This window comes from Lipophrys pholis, assembly GCF_963383615.2.
Source record: "Lipophrys pholis genome assembly, chromosome: 5".
In the NCBI taxonomy this organism is placed as follows: Eukaryota; Metazoa; Chordata; class Actinopteri; order Blenniiformes; family Blenniidae; genus Lipophrys; species Lipophrys pholis.
Window position 1 is genome coordinate 661610 of NC_137628.1, and position 22475 is coordinate 684084.

Genomic DNA, 22475 nt, shown 5'->3' on the forward strand with positions numbered 1-22475 from the left:
TCTATTTTTCAGGCTTGTCCTTAAGCCTTACTATGAACTAGTCCCTGGTTATCGTAGAAGATACTACATTATTGTTAGATTTTGGGTGTTCTGAGAACAGGTTATAACGCCACCTACAAGAATAATGTTATTCCCCCGAGTTGTTGTGTTTGTGCAAGTTGCATAATCTCAAGCAGGAAACGGAAAAGGAGCGAGCGTTGATGCCTGTTGCCTTCTGTGTGGGTGAGATATACAATACAATACTTTGTCATCAGTATTGTCCTGAAGATATGCTGGTGCTTTTGATGCCACATTGAAAACAGGCTCGGTTGAAACCGATGGCGGTGGTTCCTGAAAAACTCACAATTGTTTTGCTTCACCTTCTGCAATCTCTTGGTTTCGGTCCTGGTGGGAAAAATGCTCAGTCAGCTGAACAAAACTGAGTAACAGTTCATCATTAGTCATCTTTCTCCCTCTTCTCCTGGTTATTACAGTCAAACTTGTTGCTCACACATTAGTTTATGTGTCTGGTCTTCTTTATGCTTGTTTGGATCATTTCCATATTTGTTGATGTTAAAATTGCATGATTGCTCATGTTTTCCTGTTGGCTAAAAGAATAGCTTTTTAAAGAGGTTTTAAAAGTCAGTCACCTGCAAGTTGATCTTTTAATCCAAAGCAAACATCCTAAATGGTGCCCATTGTAGAGAATATCACCTCCATCTGTTGTTGTCAGCTGACCAGGCCATTTAAGAGCTGCCATGTGAAGATGATTTCCAGTAACAAGGTTTGAATGCTGCACTCAGATCACTTTTACTGCAAAGTCCTGTCTTCAGTACAAACTGTTTTATAGTGCTAACTATCTCAATATAAAAACAATATGCTGGGCACCATTGAGATATACACCAGATAAGCACAACACCGATCATTTGGCTGCGATACAGTGGGTAGTGGATGATCTACATCACAAAGTAAATGAATATTGGCACTGAAGCTGATGATGACCAGGTCCAGTCAGTCACATCGACTGGACCTGTTCGCAGAGCCTGTAGAATCATATTTGTTTGAGACATACGTTTAGGCAGAGCGGCTCCTACAGAGTTTGGCCAGGGCGGTTGGAACAGCCCAAACTAATTCCAGAAGGAGCTGGAAGAAGGAAAAGACATCATTTTGTTCGGCAGGACCCCACACTGCCGAACGTTCGTCTTGTTCTTATGGAGGATGAAGAGGCCTTCAGCCTCTATTTGTTTCTCATCTCAATAGAATTGATAACCCTTGAAATGTTTGGGCAAACCAGTACATAGAAGAAGAAGCGTAGGGGACTCTACTGCTAATGTTCTGACCAATGAGGGGAAGGCGCCTTCATTTTTTTGGTTGCTCCCTTCAGGGTTCGTCATTGCAGGTCAGGTATCATTTGATTCAAAGAGTTTGAAGCTATTATCTCATTGTGAGAAGAGCGTTGGCTCATCACTATAAAGCTTAATGCTTATGTTAACCATTAAACCCCCAGGAGCACAACTGAAGTGTTCTGAGTTGATCACCTGTAGATCCTCCATGTTGTTGGAGAAAACCAGTCTAATGCATAATATTGCATAACTTGCTATTAACAGAGATTGTAATTCAAAATGGTGTTATGTCTTTATGTCTAGGCATCTTTAACACGTTCATCTGCTGCCCACTTCTCATCTCAGCAGCTCAGCTGCTCTTTGTTAACCAACGTTTTCTTTGTGTTTTCCACTTTGCTTTGGCAAAAGTTTTAAACCTGACATTACCCTCAACACCCTCCAGAGCTTGGGACCAGCAACAGAAGCACACAGAGATTGTACTTCCCCCTGCAATGGCTAATTTACTGCAAACTACAATTCAACTGCATCAAAACCTTGCTGACGCAAACTTCAGCTCATCTTATTTGATAAAAGGGAATTTACAGGAGAGCCGCCATACTGGATGACATTAGATTGCATAAGTGTACCTAACAACGTGGCCAGAGGGTGCATGCCATTCTTTTGACTCACAAGTTTTTTGGAACAGTCAATTGTTTTTACTGATCCATATTGAAGGCAATACAATTATGTGGCAGCGTGCTACTTTCCAAAGGTCATGAACCATTTTCAAGGTCTGACCAGATTGGTTGGATTCTAAACATCAACCAATCTGTATTGTTCCATTTATCTTAGTAATGAGACTGAGATCCTCATGCAGGAGGCTATTAATGAGGATGCCTGGACCTACAGCTTACCACAATAACTCTCTGAAAAGCCCATCAAATCCTTTTTTTTAAGGGAATGTTGCTGCCTATCAATGTGTTGGTGTGAAGGCACACTCAGTCACGAGTTAAGAAGTAAAATAATTTAAATAAATAGTAACTTAAACTTGAGGTGATGACTAATTATGTCACTGCATGTGTTGTTTCTATATCCCTGCACAGGAAGGACAACAGTGATAACATACAGAACATGAGCACATGTTTTCTTCCCCCACCCTCTACACACACACACACACACACACACACACACACTCACACACACACACACACACACACACACACACACACACACACACACACACACACACACACACACACACACACACACACACACACACACACACACTCTCTGCAGCAGCTGCAGGCGCCCATCTGCAATTCCTAGCAGGACACGGTGACCTTCACCTCACCGGGCTCTGCTCGGCCCGCTGAACTTCTCCTGCTGTAAGCAGCGTTTCTCCACCCAGACGGGTGGAACATCATCTGGACAACCTGCAATTCAGTCAACGTCCAACTTGACTTTCATGCTTCAGCTGTTGTTCTTTCCTCTTATTATTCACTTTGCCACTTATTTTTAAACTGATCCAGGGTGAAAAATATAAATTTCCATTTCCATATTTCAGTCCAAACCTTTGAAGTGATGGTTCTTCTTCCTCCTACTCTTGTGTCTTGGCCCGAGTCACTAGAAACCATAGAGCTCGTCTCACGTGTTACATGTACTATGTGAGCTTTTAAAGGTGGCAGTGCCTCACCTGTGTGTGACGGATGATCTGATGAGTGGTAATATTTAGAGTGACTGTCGTTTGTGTCTGAGGCCAGACGTGTTTCCCCGGTCGTGGGCCTCAGCTGGCCGGCGCTCCGTCCCACATTAGTGGGAATGTGAAGCTGACAGGTATCGGGCTCGGTCGCAGGTGGACACATCAGCTCAGCAGTTTCACTTAAAGGTCGAGGCAGCTGTCAAAATCAATACACCGCTTCAACGATCTTCCATGACTTCCATTCAAATGCAATTTTTACCAGTTGTTTGGTCTGGCCTTCTGTGATGATGCTGGAAAACTACATTCTGACAGAGACTTTCTCACAAGGGCCGTTTTTTATTTTGTTGAAACAACTTTAAGGTTTATTGTCAATAATTTAACCTCACACCTATATATGCATCAATAATGATTTATTTAAATTTTTTATGAAAACAGACATATCAGTGTAGAATGCTGGGCTGCACAGTGCTGCAGTGGTTAGCACTATTCCTCTTTATGAGAATATCAGAGTCCAGGTTTGGTCTGGAGCCTTTATGTACAAAGGCTGTTTGTTGTCTGAAGTTGTTTCATATGAAAATAAAATGACATCTTTAACTCAATTAAACATCCAACCTGAAAACCACTGGGGCTGCACAGTATAGTTGAACATAAAGTCTGTGATAATGTTGTCCAGTAGTGTCATCATGATGTGTTGTACGATAATAATTAATGCTTGAGTACATGATGTATATGACCTCTCTTATTTGAAGGATTTCTCAGAGTAAATCTCTCCTTGTGACGACTGCAACTTACATTTTTGAGTTCATGTGAACAGGTTCATTTATAACTTGTATTCTTCTTGCACTCACTCACTCACTTTACTATCACCATCAACATCTGTTCTCACTCTGGTTCACACAAGACCTAAAAACATAACCCCCTACTGAGCACTGCTTAACCACCCTTTTATTGACTTTTACCCACAGATACAGCTCAGATCTGACCCAGAACAGCCTTGGTGAAGAAATATATGTTTCCTGTTTTCAAATGTCAAAACAGGTCCAATTTGACCTAAACAGTTATAAATTGATTGAACGTGTGTTAAAAGGCCTTATATAAGAATAGAGCCACTGAGTGGAGCAAAGTGAACCTAAAGAACAGAACTGCAGTGGGATATCTGGGTTTTAGGAACTGTTGTACTTTCATATTCTAAAATGGTATAAAATTGCCGACTAAGGATATTTTGTGGCTCAGTTCAATCTGTCTCCTGAGTTGGCGTGAGACTTAATCTGTCTTTTTTTTGGGTTTATTTAACTTTCCAAATCAGATCGATATACCTCAGCTCACTTGTACTGTGTTTCCTCTGAGGACGGGAGGACTGGCAGTGGACAACAACCACACGACTCATACTGACTGAGTGTCTCACACGATGTGACATTAGGTGTCTGTCTCCTGCTAAAAAACCAAACTCCTCGATAGAGGAACCCACCGCAGGTCGTCAGTGTGTGATCATAGTCCTGCTATTTCCACTCAAGCAGCCCACACAAGCTTTCGAGGGAACGCTCAACTAATTCAAACAAGCTGTGAGACCTGGATTTTCCTTTTTAAATATGGTTTCTTCAGTTCTTCAGAGGTGTAGAAATCACATGAGCTCCGGGATGTGAGAGGTGTCTTTTCTATCTGCAGTTGTGCTACCTGCCAAGCACAAAATGCTCTCTGTGTTTTGGCTGCGGCTGCTCCGCGCTGAGAGAATGAAAGTGGCTCTGCTACAAGAGGAACACGGTGATTATCAGAGCTATTCGTGTCGCTGCTGCCTCACGTTGACATTCAGTGAGAGAGGTGTGCTGACCCGGCTGCTGAGGAGCAGCCTTGTTGGACTGAAGGTTAATTATCTCCTCTCTGATACTTCTGTGGGTTGTGGGAGTCATCGGCTGTTGTGGAGGAGTCTTTTCTGTTGCTTCTTCCTCAAAAGGTGCATGTCTAAAGACGATCTCAATTCAATGCACTTTGTTCTTTATAGAGCACGCGTGTCAAAATAAAAGCCATCTCATGGCACTTTCACATTCAGAGAAATATGGAGGTAAAAAGTCAACAATTCCAAAGGAAAACAAAGTTGAAGGAACCATCAACTGATCCAGACAAAGATTTCTTCTTGATCCATGTTGGTGATAATAGGAAGGAAAAGGACAGCGAACAAAAGAACGAGTTGACATTAGATAGCAAGCTGCTCAACGTCCTGCAGACTTGATGGGAACAGGAAACACAGACCCTGAACTTTCAGGTACAAATCTTGCAGGATGTTACAGAAGAGACGCGTTAAGTTGATGACATGCAGTGGTTAGATATGACTGTATGGAGCCAGAAAGGAAAGACAGCAGCCTAAACCTATAGCAGCTTTTGAAATAGTTATTTGGACATCCTGGTTGATTACACTGGTCCAGTATAGAACCAACAGATGAATGAACTGATTAGGCACTACTCTCAACCAAAATGATTGTGATTTTAGTGGCGTTACAACGATTAAAGGAGGCTGCCATGAAGGTTTTTAAATGTAGGGATCAAACTATACTTCTTATTCAAAAGAACCTTTACACATCTTCTCAGCAGGAGGTCAAGATAGTGCAGTCCACTGTGACCATTACCAAATAGTCCATCTTAAAAACTGTTGTAATCTGTGTAATCTGTGATCGATAAGTTGATGCAGCAACACTTGATGAATGTAAATCCATCATCTTGTGTTGAGGAGTGTCCAGTGTTCCTGTCCATCCATCTATCCTCTCCACTTCCTGGAGACGTTACTTTTATCTTTCCTTTTTGCTCGATGATGAATCGCAACGCGTCTCATCAGTGAGAGGAAATTTAATCCCCTCAGTGAAATCTGATTTGTTTCTCAGTCAGATGAACCAGATAGCTGCTCATGTGAAGCAAAGTGCATTTCAAGTTGGTATGATGTGTACTTTCTCTCGATATTGTCATCTTAGTTAATAGTGGGATTATTGCAGAATACACATTAGATTTAAATCTGTCCTATCAGTCGCGCTCCACTACACAGTTAAGTAAAAGGCTGGATACTGTAGTTTTACACGACTTTCAAGGTATTCAATCAGTGAATCAGTAAATCTCAATCTGACAGAGAAGATCTAGCAACTAACAATGAAACAAGAGCCTGAATCTTAATACCTGCAAATAATAAATAACCACAAGCAGTTCAGCCATTTCCAATAATGGAATAACGTAGCTTTGGTTATTGATCCTATTGATGTCAGAGCTTTATAGATATTCCGCCACTTTCAGTGGCGAAGGAGAAAACCCTGCGATGCAGAGAGAGAAAGTATAAACTCCTCTGGCTCTGAATCCAAACTTGTTGCTTTGAGGCAGCGGTGTTATTCACTACCCCCCCCCCCCCACCCCCCCCCCCCCACCCCCACCCCCCCCCCCCCCCCCCTCTGCAGCCCCCGTCAGGAATCAGACCAGGAAAGAAAGAATAATAGCTTTAAACTTTTCTTTAAAATAAAAACTGTCAGTGTTTCTGTAATCCATGTTGAGAATCAGCTGTTAAGTTGGTCAGACCGGTTTCTAATTCAGTTTCTCAGCCACAATAGACTCGTCTGTCTTTTCCTCATGAAAGTCATTCAGCCGCTCTTTGGCTTCTCTCCCGTCTACAATTAAAACCCAGTCGCTCGCTAAAACAACGAGTGATGTTTTCACTGAGAACAAGGAGGGCAGTCATCTCTCTAACCAGAGGAAATGATTTCTCTCTTTTCTCTCGGTGTGTTCTCTCCGTCTTGGTTTACTGCTCTCATTCATGTGAGTTCCCTCTTCTCCATGTTCACAGGCCTGGAAACACAATCATCTACTGTGATGTGCCGCCTGCCCCTTCATAGCTCTTCTCCTTTTTTCTCCTCACTCCATTTCCTCTTCACCTCCTCTTTAGTTTGGCTCTCCTCCTGCACCAGTACTGCACAGAGAGAGTCCAGAGAGAGGGCATATCGATCCAGACGTCTTTACAGGGCGAGGCTGTTTATTCAGATTAGAAGAGGGCCTCCTCACGTCTGACCCTCCTCCAGTCCTCAAGCACTCACACAAGTTCTTCTGCTGGATGAATGAAACGCTTGTGTTGTTGCAGTGAAGAATCATGGTTCCCAGCACTTGCTGGGCAGAAATGAGGGAAGTTTATAGAAACAGACATGAATTATTTAGAGTAATTTAAATATGCATTATTTCTATCCAGTGATTATGCTGCATCATTGCATTATTACTTGATTCAGTCGGAAACTAAATTTCCAGCATAGTTCAGATTGTTTTTGCTAAATCATCATCAGAACTCGCTGATCTGCAGAAATCCGCCCTGCATCATCCTCTCAGATCATCGTGTCACATGCAGTTCATACCATCCAGAACTTGATCCAGTGGTTTCAGTCCCACCTGTGGCACCTTACAAAGGAATGTTCTTAAGACTCGATGACATAACGATCCCAGGAAGGAACAGCAGATGCTCGTACCCGAGGGATCAGAGGAAATATGGACGACTGTACCAACTTTGTGTCGTTACTCTTTAAAGAAACATTGAGCATTTCTGGGATGTACTCCTGCTTGGTTGCACCAAAGCTGAGGAAAACATTCTTAGTTTCTGGAGTCTGTATTTATGTGCTGCTTATGACCTTTCAACCAAAACGGACCTCAGCAGATACCTTCTGTCTCTTTTACCAAACACGTTTTTCTTGTTACACAGGGTGTCTTGGTTTACGCTGCTAACTTGGATAGTAGAAGTCAAATTCTGCATCATTGATTGACACGACGTGGCTTACAGTGTAATAAAAGTTACTTTTCACAGCAGGTATTTGCAGGTAAATTGAATTCTATTCCAGTCTAGTATGACCAAAGATCCTACAATGGAGCATGCACGCTTAACAAGCCTGTGAAATAAAAACTAACTTCCTTGGCTTTATTTAGTATCTCTTGTCTATTTACCCAAAAGCATTATTTTAAAAACGTGTATTTTTACATTGATTTGGGTCATTTTCCCTTTCTTTAAAACTGTTTGCTTGATGACTCATTCTGCTCTGGAGGTGAAATCCTAATTCAGCATCAACAGAATCACTGACATGTGGTCAGCTGACACTGTAGGGGGTGTAGATGTCTCATGACTGGCTACTGAAAAGGTCTTTTAATTGGAAAACATGTAACTTAGTTGGAATGAAATTCAACTTGGATCTTCAAGTTTGTTTCAGTTGAGTTTGTGGATTTAGATTTCTGTGAACCGAACCAGAACCCAGTTCTATGGGGTGTTGATGACAACACACTCTAATTTATTGGCATTGATTAATGAGCAACAACAGACCGGAGTGCCTTGTCATCAGACATATTGAATAAAAGAAAGGCGAGTGCCGCTGCGTCATGTAGCTAAATGATCGATCACGCTGTGAGGATTCCAGACAAGAGACGGAGTGAGAAGCACTTCAGCGCCACAGATTCCACTGAAGTGATTGCCTGTTTGGCTTCAACAGCAGAAAACAACAGGTCTATTCAGCCTCTCAGTACAAGACTATTTGTTGTTGCCCAAACCTTCCTCACATTACAACAGTGTGTTGTTACCTGTTCACGGATGAGGACGTCTGTGGTTTCCTCTAACATTCCAAAATAAATAAAAGATGAATAAATACCACCAGCCCTTATTACACAGTCTACACTTAGTGTTTTTCTATTGCTACTGCAGTTGAAAATAAATAAGAACATTTTTGTCTGAAACAGGGTTTTCCCTCCGAACCACATTGCTCCCCTCCAGCGCCTCGAGCGCTCATGAAGAGTGGTCATGTTTATATTTTACATTTTTAGATGCCTGATATAATCTACCTGTAAACCAACAGAGGGTGATTCCAGCTCGATGCGGCCGGGTTTCCCCCGGACAGGTCATCAGTCCACTCCAGGACAAACACTCGGAGTGAGCGGTTCATCGCAGGTGAAAACGGAAACCTTTCGTTGTGTTTCAGGTGTTCCTTTCCACAATAATGGTGCTCCGAACAACCAACTCACAAAGGTGGAACCTTTTGAAAACGCTCCGACTCTGTCTCGGGGGCAAACACAACCTTTGTGAAACGCTGCCACAGCACCAGGGCAGCAGTGAATAGTGTTTCTGCACGTGTGAGTAGATGGACAACAACATGAGTGTTTCCTCCCGAGTGTCAGGACTCCCCGTCCACGTTCTACTGGACGTGGTAGTTTTATAGTTGACAGTCACTGTAATGACAGTCCAACTTGGTGTCTGTCTGTCCAGATGTCTGGAATGTTTCCAGCGTATTGTTCACTGCATACATGTGTGTGTGCTTTCATTACAAAAACAAACAACAGCATCAACTCGTGGCCTGGCATGCTGACTACATTATTTTTGGCATTTCTGCAGTTTCTTAGTAAATAGTTTTCAAGGATGGACTGAGGCTGGAGTCGGAGCATCAAGAGCCTCTAGGGACAGACCAATCCTAGACATGGGATCCTAATGTGTCTTCCTGGGGTCAAGACACTCCTGAACAAGAGACCAGGTCAGAAGAGTCTCACCTGGACTGTGGAGGACAAGAACTGGACTGTTGCTCAGTGGTCCAAAGTCCTTTTTTCACAGGAAAGAACATTTTGATCTCATTTGGAACTCCAGGTCCCAGAGGGTGGAGGAAGAGTGAACTCCAGGTCCCAGAGGGTGGAGGAAGAGTGGACTCCAGGTCCCAGAGGGTGGAGGAAGAGTGGACTCCAGGTCCCAGAGGGTGGAGGAAGAGTGAACTCCAGGTCCCAGAGGGTGGAGGAAGAGTGGAGAGGGTCAGAATCCACCTTGCTTGAGGTCCAGAGTGAAGTGTCCTCAGTGATGATTTGAGCTGCCATGTCCTCTGCTGCTGTCCCTCCACTGGGTCTTCTGAAGTCCACAGTCAAGGCAGCGTCCAGCAGGAACCTTTAGAGCTCTTCATGCTTCCTCCTGCTGACGAGCTTTATGGAGATGCTGGGTTCATGTTCCAGCAGGACTTGGCACCTGCCCACACTGCCAGAGGTACCAAAGGTACCAAAGGTACCAGAAGCTGCTTCAGTGACCCTGGTGTTACTGCGCTAGCAGACTGGCCTGAGCCGAACCCCAGAGACAATCTCTGGCTATTGTCCAGAGGACGGTGAGAGACACCAGATGACCTGAAGGCTGCTATCAAAGCTACCTGGGCTTCATTCCACCTGAGCAGTACCACAGGTTGATGGCCTCCAGGCCACGCCCCTAAGTACTTCATGGTAAAGGAGCAACCAAGTACTGAGTGCAGGGAAATGAACAGACTTTTCACAAGACCTACAGTTTGGTTTAAAATATCCTTTTTGTCTTATCTTATGTAATATTCTAATTTTGGGTTTTCACTCTCTGTAAGCCAGAATCATCTACATTTCAAGAAATGAAGGCTTGAACCTTTTCTCTCTGTGTCATGAGCCTCCATCATAACTGGGTTTGACTTTCTGAAATGAGTGACAACAAATATTGAACATTGTCATGATATTCTCATTTTTTGAGACGTACCTGTGGATGTTTGCTGCTGCACCCCTCCTTGAAGCTCTCTGGTGCCCCCAGAGGACGCTTACAATACTGCTCTGAAATGTAGCTGAATTACTATGATGCCTGCTTATATAAGCCTGTCTTATATATTTGTTTCTGCCTCTCCACGCCTCTTTTTCTGCAACTTCATCCTCACATGGAAACTACACCCACACCCCTCCGGCCCTCATCTGCCCCTCCACTTGTCCTTCTCCCCCTCGCTGGCTTTCCCTTCACCCCACTCACCTCTCTTGGTTTTGACACGAGGGACAGAGAGAAGGCATCTGCATTATTTACTGGACCTCTTAACATGTCTGTCTCGCTCTCTGCACAGCTCTGAGCTGTTTTTAGAAACGCCGCCGCCGCCGCTTTCCAGCCTTCAATGAAATAAAGGTGAACTTTTACTATTGGAGCAGGTGGCGCTGCAGATTGAATTGACTTCATGCTAAAAGAGCATGTGATGCAATTTGTTCTGGCTGTTACTGTGTTCCTCGTCAGATCTGAGAAGGATGACGCAAGGACCTCAATTATTAACTCATGTTATATGTTGCATTAATAAATTAAGACAGAAATGGGAAGAGCATTTCCTTCATCTTAACCACAGAATTATATAAGCTTTACTATGTGGATGTGCTTCCATTTAAAGTGCAGAGCTTTTTTTTTTTCATTAGATCCTCCATAGTCAACATTTGAAGGCGTTACCAGTGGAATAAGTTACAGACTAAACTCCTTTTGTAATCAGTCCTCATTTATATTAAATCTATGGCTTGCTGATTGGGACAAACATTTTTATATTTCTTGTTTTAGGGATGCAGTCCAGAGCATCACGATGGATAATTCCAGGTCTGAGAATGTCGAGCTATCCTGGAGGTTGAGTTTTGAGGGCTGGAACTTGACAACATGACAGCCTTCCATTGCATTGCACTTCCTGAAGCTGCTGTTCCAAGTTCATAGATCTGAACATGAGTACTGCTTTCTAAAGAACCAGAATGAGCAATGAGGAACAGCAATAACTTAATTAGATTTTCCATCAAGGTTACAAAGTGCAATAAAAACAACAGCAAAGAACAGATGAGCTGAAACAAGGAAAACATCTATAAGGAGGAGCATAACCTGGAGGCTGGAGGCAGGCAGGGAGTTCAACCTTCAACATCTAGATTTTCATTTTGGTCAGCGGTGTGGTTGATTTCTATTGTGTAAGGGTCAGTGTGTCAACTGCATGGTAAAGGCTCCAGTGGGTATTCTTGCTCAGAATACCCTCCAGTGCTACCGAACGTACAGTAAATAATACTGATCGATCCTGGTGTACGCCAGAGAGGAACACAAGAAGACGACACTTTACTGAGAGAGACCGACCTGTTGGACATTCTGGGACTGTTGGACATCCTGGGACTGTTGGACATTCTGAGACTGTTGGACATTCTGGGACTGTTGGACATTCTGGGACTGTTGTGTATATCATATGTGCAAATAAATATTTATTCCTTTATGTACAGAAATCTCATGAGCACCTTGTAGCTACGCTGCAGAATACTAATAATGAATGTTACCAACATTTAGAAATGTACGATAATCAAAGTGAGACGGAGGTTTGCAGAATTCCAAGGAGTCCTGCTGTTTCCTCGTACAGAAAAGCTCCTGGAATAGCTCAATTCATACTTTGCACATAAATAAATTATTTACAGGATAACTTGTTATTTGTGCATATTGAATTCTGAACCTCCAGGTCTAGATTCGGTGGACATCAATGCTGGTATATTGGGTCACAGAGGACTTTTTGTCATGTCAAATTTCTCTTCTGTGCTTATTTCTTTCTGCTGAACTTTGTGGCACGTTTCTCTCACACCACCAAGATTATAATTTCTCTCAAGAATGATGTTGACTCCTCATCATTGAGGAAGAGGATTGAGAGTGTCTGACCCATGACTGCTGACTTCTGACTTTTTGGATGAACTGATGTTTGGTGAATGTGTTGGACAAAGAGGTATACTAAGGACAACACTGAATATTCATGTATTAACAGGGTTAAAATACAATGTTTTTGTATTGGGTAAGTCGGTGGCAATCGACATGTTTAGCTGCAATATTCACGTTTCCCCCCACATTCTTAAAAAAAGAGAAAGAAAAGCACTTTTACATTGTTTGCTGAGTCAGCGTTATATTTTTTTGACTTTACCATAGTGGCAGATTGAGCAGGTGGAAGCATCGGAATCCCTCAGGAGTCTGTAGAAACAACAAACGGAGCTGAATATCAGACTCAACATTCATTATGTCACCAGAAACCAAAGCCTGAACTATTATATATTTACTAATAAGCTGGGCAGATGAAGTAGAACAGGAGGGAGAGTTGTGTTTGCATCTTGTTTCAGGAGAAGAGATGCGTATTATAAGTATTTCTGGAAAAACAATGACGTATACATCCAATAATTAGTGTTTCAGCTTGTTGCCTGGCAACCTGACCAGGACAATAAGAAGAGAAAGACATCATGTGACCCTACCAACTGTACAAAACATCTCAAAGTTTCTACATATCTATAAATAGTGTGAGGCAGTGAGCTGCAGAGGAATCACATTAGGTTTTCTTCAAGTTTCCTTCTTTTTCCCCTTCATCAAATAGTACTTTTGTCATTGACATTCAGCTTTAATTAGTGATTTACTTCATTTTCGATGAATCCCCATGGGAAGCGGTGTTTCCTTTGGATTCAATGATTAATTTAACTGTTGGTAAAAACATTTTACGACATTAGAAGTTAGACAAAATTCTTCCACATCTGGGTGAAATCCAGCTTTATTGGATGTGATCTGGCAGAATAAAGCTGTAAACCACCTTTTCCAGATTGAAATGTCTCAACCGTGATCATTGCCAGTCTTTTATTTTAAATTATTCACAGGACTAGATCTACTGTCGATGCAGTTTCCTGCTCCTGGTTCACACTCAATCAGAACTAATCAAAGTCTGTTCAGGTTTATCGCCCGTGTGCTGCTGCCTCTTCAAGCCTCTTCAAGCCTCTTCAAGCCTCTTCAAGCCTCTTCAAGCCTCTTCAAGCCTCTTCAAGCCTCCTCACTGTGGACACTCGGTACTGTGGACTTTTCAGAATGATTCCATTCTAGTGGAGCCAAAAGAATGAAGACTCCTTGGAGCCCCGGTGTTGATTCACACCTTTATTGTCTGTACAGCTTCTGGATATTCACTTGTTCCTCTGGGGACACAAACAGACTTGATCCAGCTGATCTGAGAGACTAAGACCGTTCATAACAAAACAAAGATAAACTCCTCACAACTTTGTAGATCAGTACTAACGTTGTGACTCCTGTGGGAAGATAATCAGATCGAAGAGTGAAGTGGGAGCATATCAAGCTGCTGTGCTGCGTTCAGGATCACAGTGTCCCTGGGTAAACGATATCCAGTGTCCCTGGGTAAACGATATCCAGTGGGCCTGAGTAAACGATATCCAGTGGGCCTGAGTAAACGATATCCAGTGGGCCTGGGTAAACGATATCCAGTGGGCCTGGGTAAACGATATCCAGTGGGCCTGGGTAAACGATATCCAGTGTCCCTGGGTAAACGATATCCAGTGGGCCTGGGTAAACGATATCCAGTGGGCCTGAGTAAACGATATCCAGTGTCCCTGGGTAAACGATATCCAGTGGGCCTGAGTAAATGATATCCAGTGTCCCTGGGTAAACGATATCCAGTGGGCCTGAGTAAACGATATCCAGTGGGCCTGGGTAAACGATATCCAGTGGGCCTGAGTAAACGATATCCAGTGTCCCTGGGTAAACGATATCCAGTGGGCCTGAGTAAATGATATCCAGTGTCCCTGGGTAAACGATATCCAGTGGGCCTGAGTAAACGATATCCAGTGGGCCTGAGTAAACGATATCCAGTGGGCCTGAGTAAACGATATCCAGTGGGCCTGAGTAAACGATATCCAGTGGGCCTGAGTAAACGATATCCAGTGGGCCTGAGTAAATGATATCCAGTGGGCCTGGGTAAACGATATCCAGTGGGCCTGGGTAAACGATATCCAGTGGGCCTGGGTAAACGATATCCAGTGGGCCTGAGTAAACGATATCCAGTGGGCCTGGGTAAACGATATCCAGTGGGCCTGGGTAAACGATATCCAGTGGGCCTGAGTAAACGATATCCAGTGGGCCTGAGTAAACGATATCCAGTGGGCCTGAGTGTGGCTCGTGTGTGCTTGGAAACATCAGAATGTTTGAGGTGAATGTGTTTCCATATTGCCTTTTGTTTTACATCATCGTTTGTCTCCATGACTTCCCTGAGAAACTGTGTTGGTTTTGGCCCGTTTCATCGCGCTGTTTCAAACTGCTTGAGTGCTGCTGTCCGACAGAACTGTAGCGCCCTCTAGGGATTAGATTGTTTAGCAGATTTTGCACGTATAAACAAAGTAATTTAAACTAACAAACTATCTAATGGGTGGATCTTTACCTGACTCCTGTGAATAGTGACGTGGGATCAGCTCCGGCCTCATGTTGGATGAAAGATGGACGAATGAAATGAGCATGAATCCTGGTTTGGAGGCAGTTTCGGTGTAAAGAGAGCAAACCGGCTCCACTAGATCTCACAAGAGTGTCATCCCACGTTCACCCTGTAGGTTCTTCATCATTTCTTCTCTTTTCTTACGTCAGATGTTTTCATGTCATTGCTAAATTTATTTGTCTGCAACCCTCAGGAGCAGAAAACTTCTGGAATCAGGAGAAACAACCCAATTGTTTTGTTTATTCTGTCTCATACTTACGAATCGATGAATCTATTGGAGGTTACAACTGCATCTCGCCGTTTCCCCCGACAGCAGCAGGTAAAGTCAGGAACAAAGGAAATGTGGAATCCAGTGAAATACGCTTGATTTCACTGCTCTTCATTAAACCAAGATGGAGCTCTCACCTTTTTATTTATTTATTTTTTAAGTTATTTCTTTAAATAACATTACCAGACGTATATTCTTACAGCCTGACACTTTGAATCGCACATTTCATTAATGTATTTTTTCAGCAGAATACTCACACCGTGTAACACTTTACACATAATTACATTAGATATAAAAAACTGTTTATTTTTAGTAAAGAGCCATTTCCTTTAAACTGAAGCCCTGAGAGGATCTCACCTCTTCACAGGCCCCAACAGGAAAACACCAAACCTCACAACTCGTTTTCTCATCTGCGTACCCTCTTACTCATCATCTGTTGTCAGAAGTCCCTGACTGTCTCTTTTCTCTGTCTGATTTCATTTCAGCTCCTCCTGCTCATTGAATCTCTTCAGGTTGTTCTTCCTGGATGTTATTTAGTCTCCCACACTGTCCGCTCCTTTCCTGACGCTTTTAGATTGTTTCCATGTCGTCTTTTTGGCCGCTCTGCGTCTCCTGTTCCCACACACAGACTTTGGATTTAGAAAATAAAGATTGCAGATCAAAAGCAGTGCAAGGTGATAGATTTATTTCACCATCTAGTTAAAGCGAATAAAGAGCTCACTCCCAAAACGCTCAAAGCAAAAGATCATTCATGAACTGAACCTGGTCCAGTGTGTTCAGTAAACACTGACTGGCGTCTCATCAGAGAACCATTCTGCAGCAGCACTGGTTCCTATCTGGAATAAAGTCCTCATCTTATTAATAAGAAATGTGCAAAATAAAACCAATGCCTTGTTTGTATCCACGAATACACAACCTGCTGATTTCAACAAATTGCAGAAATTACACAATTGAACTAATTACAATATTTAGCTCCGTGCTGATGCCTGAAGGTCTCATTCAGTGTTTAAATAATTAAGGTATCCCATTGAATAGTATCAGACCCCAGGTATTTCTTTCTGAATATTCCTATCTGCTGTAACTGAATAACTCTTCCATCACACTGTTGGTTGAAATGGTTCATGTTCACATTGATTTCATTTCCTGCTATTATGTAAGTTTAATCTGCGTACTCTATGGACTTACATACAGAAAAACAAGGTATCAGATATCTGGTGGGATTGATACTTATATTTTAAATTTGAAATGAGTATTTTTGAGAACCTACTACAACTCCAGTGTTAAGATAGAAATACACATTTATAAATAAACTTAAGCAAACAGATAATTCATTCTTGGTGCCTATATAAGAGGACTGTTTTAAAGTATTTTTCTAATGTAAGCAATTCATTTTATTGTATCTCTGAGTTTGTCACACTTTATACACCCAGAATACACATGAGCTGGAACTCTTATTCATGTTCCCAGGTCAGGGAGAGCTCCTGTCAAACGCACTGGTCGGTTTTTCATTGCGGTTTAATTTCAAATCAGCAGAGTTAAATATGTGAAAGTTCTCAGTCTTGTTCAATAACAATAATAAGAACAGCCAGTTCTAAAGGGTTCTAAAGGGTTCTAAAGGTTAACCGTGCTAACCAGCCTGCTTTGTGTGTTTTGTCCTCAGTACCGGATTGGCCAGTTGTACATGATCAGTAAACACAGCCATGAGCAGAGCGACCGAGGCGAGGGAGTGGAGGTGGTCCAGAACGAGCCGTACGAAGACCCCGCCCACGGCCAAGGACAGTTCACAGAGAAACGAGTCTACCTCAACAGGTCAGCAGAACCTCACTCTTCTAATCACTTCAGTGACGAGTACACACACACACACACACACACACACACACACACACACACACACACACACACACACACACACACACACACACACACACACACACACACACACACACAGCTTTCGTTTTGAGTTAAGATATGCTCCTATAATCTATAATTATAGGATAATTCTGTCTGGTTCTGAACATACTGTGTATAAAAAATGGCCATAATCACAACCAATGAAAATGTCTTGTCTCATTGAGATTGCGTCTGATAACCTTGTAAACATGCAGCAGGTCATCAGACGTGTTGTTGCTGTGATGAGAAACACCTGATAAGTTCAGTTTGTGTAAAACTCTGCAAAATTTGTCAAGAATATTTCCAAGGTGGTTTGGATATTGAAACACTAAGTGATGGTGCAGAAAAGGGAAATGTGCTTTGATGAGCTGCACAATTAGTCCTGGAAGAAACTCCAGGAAGACCTGGAGAAAGTAACAAGACATTGGTGACGCTCAGTCGTCGTGGCTCTTTACCTGCTGTCATATGAGCCTGGATGTTCTGGGTCTATATGTAAGTGTACTTATCTAGTTTTGATTTTAAGTAATGTGTCCCAAAAACCTTGAAACAAAGAGTATGCTCAAAGAGTAAAAAAATAAACATTTCATTCAGGTGTTTTCATTCACTTCTCTCTACTAATTATGAATCTAATCTATTATACACAAGAAACAGTTTATTATTTAAATTATTATTGTGAGATGATTAACAAACAATCTGTCCTTTTAAAAACAAATCTCTGATTAATCTGGTTAAACGTGTTGAAAACTGTTGGGATTATCGATGTTCAAGCCAAATTATTAATAATAGCAGCTTTTTACCACAAGCCAGGTATTTATTGATAAAGTATTACGTGTCAGTAGTTTAAAGGCTAAACTGGGTCTGGGAGGTAATTACAATGCAAGTTTTATTAATTCAACATTTTATCCACATTTTCTTGTTGGGCTTACTTTAGGTACATTTTATAGTATTATACTATGTTATTCCAAAAATCTTCACATTTAAATGAGCTAATTTTGATAAGAACTAATTGCTTTGCGCTCAGTGATGGCAAACAGTTTAACATAAATGAGTTATATAGTAATAGATAGATATATAGATATATATCAACCCCGTCCTGCCCGCTCTGTATCTGTACTGGTGTCTACGTTCACCGCCTCTGCTGTGATTTCATCTTACACATAAAAAATTGTCAAATAAATGAAGAGTTGGATCCAAACCCGGCCCACAGTGACCAATGGCCACCCCATGACCCCCCATGACCCCCCATGACCCCCCATAACCCCCCCAAAACCCCCAGAACTGCCCGATACCCCCCCATAATTCTTTAATCCCTCATAACCCCCAACAGCCCCTCATAACCCCCCCTAAACCCCCTCATAACCCCCCCTAAACCCCACTAAACCCCCCTCAAACTATGATGTTTCAAAAAGAACCAACCGATTGACTTTTCCTAACACGATTTCCTTTACAGTTCATTCCACTAAGAGATGATAAAAAAGAAGTTTAAACTATAAATAATTAAAATAAAGGATAAATGATAAAATATCTTTAAAAGTCATAAGAAACTACATTGAGAGTATATATGATGGATTTAAAACCCCCTGACTCTGTGTGGCCTTTGGGTCGTTTTTAATTGTTCCTGTGAATTTGGTTTTGCTCCTTTTGAAAATAATTACTTAAAGGTCATTCTTCTGTTTATTCTTCTGTTTATTCTTTTGTTTATTCTTCTGTTTATTCTTCTGTTTATTCTTCTGTTTATTCTTCTGTCATCTTTTCATCATAATCGAACTTCACCATGTTACTTCCCATCTTTAATCATCCCCTATAAGATATGTTGAATACAAAGTGTGGAGGACGTTACATGGGTCTTTGTTCAGGAGGTGATCCACCGTTCTTTGTTCAGGAGGTGGTCCACCGTTCTTTGTTCAGGAGGTGGTCCACCGTTCTTTGTTCAGGAGGTGGTCCACCGTTCTTTGTTCAGGAGGTGGTCCACCGTTCTTTGTTCAGGAGGTGGTCCACCGTTCTTTGTTCAGGAGGTGGTCCACCGTTCTTTGTTCAGGAGGTGGTTCACCGTTCTTTGTTCAGGAGGTGGTCCACCGTTCTTTGTTCAGGAGGTGGTCCACCGTTCTTTGTTCAGGAGGTGGTCCACCGTTCTTTGTTCAGGAGGTGATCCACCGTTCTTTGTTCAGGAGGTGGTCCACCGTTCTTTGTTCAGGAGGTGGTCCACCGTTCTTTGTTCAGGAGGTGGTCCACCGTTCTTTGTTCAGGAGGTGGTCCACCGTTCTTTATTCAGGAGGTGATCCACCGTTCTTTGTTCAGGAGGTGGTCCACCGTTCTTTGTTCAGGAGGTGGTCCACCGTTCTTTGTTCAGGAGGTGGTCCACCGTTCTTTGTTCAGGAGGTGGTCCACCGTTCTTTGTTCAGGAGGTGGTCCACCGTTCTGGACCTGCAGCTGATGAATGTTGAGCTTTGGTTCCCAGCAGGGAGTCAATCTGGCCTCGTTCTGTTTGGCCTCTTTAGCTCTTCACAGTTTGTCTTGTACTTTTACCCAGACCACAGTTTAACTTCATTTGTGTTCTGTTGGTACCTTTAAGAGTTTATGAGTGAAGTAGAACTTCCTTTGCGTGTCCTCAGCTGAACGGGATGATTCCTCCCCTGAATTAAAAACAGCAGCTTTGCTTTTAAAGCACAGCCGCTCATTACACTTGCCTGCTTGGCAGCGTAAGATATTGGCAGAAATCTTGAAAAGAACAAGAAGAGAACGGGAGAAATCAACAGATGGAGGTGTGGGAGGAGTGTCCGTCCGTTTTGTGGGGGAAGAGAGAGACGAGCCTGCCAGCATTCACAGAACGTGACCAGCGAAGACTAATTCTTATTAACAGCATTCACAATGCGGTGAGCGCCGTTCTCCCTGAGGGAAACGTTCTCCATGTCAGAGGAAGAGGTGGAGATGAAGGAAGGCTCAAACGCATACAGTCATTTTAAAGTTTTTTTAGTGTAGTACTTCTGTATGTTCTGTGTTTGGTTTTACCTCATGGGGCTGCAGATGGAAATGAATGCTGAGCTACATCTGGCATATTTACAGCTCTGGGTGTCTGCTCATTAATATGCACTGTCCCATTTAATTCCATTTATAAATGAAGTGAAATGATCTTTAAGCCTTCTACTATAATACTTCAAAATACAAATCAATACAAAACCTGTGAAAGTCAATGTTCACATATCAGAGAGGTAAAGGGGATTAAACATGAAGAAAAGGACGTCAACAAGATAAGATACACTTTTATTGTCCCCGGGGGGGATTTTTTTCTGGACGCTGTGGAGCTGCGGATACTTTCCTGATCCGGTACTTCCATTACTATTTCAAAGATACTCAATAGTGTATTTTTTGAGCGACTAAGATGTCTGAAGCTAAAAGCACTATTGGCAGAAGCTTCGTTTACCTAGAAATTATTGTAAAACTCACTTATTGAATCAAAATACTTCTCAGAATAACTTCAGAACTTATTTAAACTTTATTCAGTCAGAACAACAAAACCCAGTTACACTCTGCAGTCTTGTTTCTCTTATTTATCTTAACTTAAACTACTTCACCTGCGTTTTGTGGCAAATAAAACATTTTTTTTAAATGAAACCCAGAGAATCAGTTTAACATATAAAGTATAAAAAACTACAACATAAACAGTATCCAGTAAAACCAATCAGAAGAACCCAGTTCTACTTCAAAGTGTCTTTGGCTGGTTGGGTTGAAAATAAGTCCTTAAAAAGTGCAAATACAATAATAAAAATAAATAAATAAATCTTAAACATAAATACTCTCAGGCTCCAATGTAACTTCTTTGTGTATTAAATTCCAGTTTACCTTAAAGCAGTATGAGAGGTTGGACCTGAATGTCACTAAACATTTACATTTCAATGTGAAGTATAAACACTTCATTCTACTGCAAAGTGGTAAAACCTGTTTGACTAAAGTACTCTGAACATAGTACTCTCAAAACTTTATTCAGAATATCCCCGTCTCCCTTCAAAGTAGAGGAACCTTCTGGGTTCTTGTTTCTCCATATCGCTCCCCTGTGGGGACTGAGCCTTTATTTTGAAATCCTCCGTTCTCTTGGCAGTAAGTTACCCAGCTGGGCTCGAGCAGTGGTTCCTAAAATCTTCTACGTGACGGAGAAAGCGTGGAACTACTACCCTTACACCATAACAGGTGAGTATCTGCCCCGTTGCTCTCTGCTCTGTGTGTCTGGATTAACACTGCAGTCACATGAAGGACTTGCTTTTAAACTCAACTGCTTTTCTTTCTTTCTTTCTTTTTTTTTAAGCAGTTTACTCGGGTCTTAGTGAGAAGAGGAGTCACGGTTCAGCATTGCTCATTTCGGCTTCAGCACATTTTAAAATAAACGTTGTGTAATTGAGGCTGAGCTCCATTTGAGATTTGTGAAGGACCTCTGGAGATTTCCCCTCAGGAATAAACATATTGACACAAAATGCTGTGATTAGAAAAGCTATTGTCATAAACATGTAGATTATGATCTAGTTGTGGCTGCAGGTTCAGTCCAAAACCGTCGTACGCTGTGGATTCAGAAAGACTCCCAGCACATCAACAGTTCTATTGGCGGGTTCTCCAGCTCTGCTCCGTCCTGGTGAATTGGCTCAGTAACACCCCGGTGGAGGTCACGAGAGCTGAGTGTGACCAGAGCACATCAGGGAAAAGCAGATTGAACGGCTTTTCCTTCGCAAGATGGAGCACATCCAAAAGTGCCTCCACCTCGGATTCTTTTGAATTTTCTGCTGCAGCCGATCAAACTGACTGGGACTTTTTAAAAATCTGATCTTTGTTTGTTTCTAACTCACTCTGGTGACTCAGCGGCCGTTTGGTTGGAACTTCAATTCAACTCCTAAAGTCTATAGACATGATGGGCTTCAGGTGTCACTGCTGTGTTCAATGGAGTTACTCCAGCTCGTGTTTTGACCTTCCTAGAATGTTAAAGAAGACTATCAGGCTAAAATCAATCCTCAGGTTGAAATGCTTTCAGCAGAGCATCTTTCTTATAAAGCTCATGTTTCCCTCGGTTGGTCGGAGGTTATGAATCATGCAGCTCCAAACATTCCTTCTTCTTTTCTTCTCCTGAACCCCGATCTGACCAAGGGATGAATAAGTGAAAATAAGATTTTACAATCGGCTTCATTTCTAGAAAAATATTGCAATATTTAATTTAATCACTTGCATCAGCAACGTCTATATTTCTATCGTTAAGTCAATGTAGATATACAAGAACAAGTGCTTGCCTTTATTTTGAATGATTT

At 42.1% G+C, this 22475-nt stretch overlaps 1 protein-coding gene across 1 annotated transcript in view; it reads left to right on the top strand.

Annotated features, from left to right (window-relative positions):
- The window catches only part of LOC308109886 (cytoplasmic phosphatidylinositol transfer protein 1-like), a 78179-nt gene that overhangs the window by 41643 nt on the left and 14061 nt on the right, over window positions 1-22475 (top strand). Inside the window, exons 2-3 of the mRNA XM_080463716.1 lie at window positions 16961-17109; window positions 21287-21375. Coding sequence (XP_080319842.1) covers window positions 16961-17109; window positions 21287-21375 — 238 coding nt within the window. The remainder of the gene's footprint in view (window positions 1-16960; window positions 17110-21286; window positions 21376-22475) is intronic.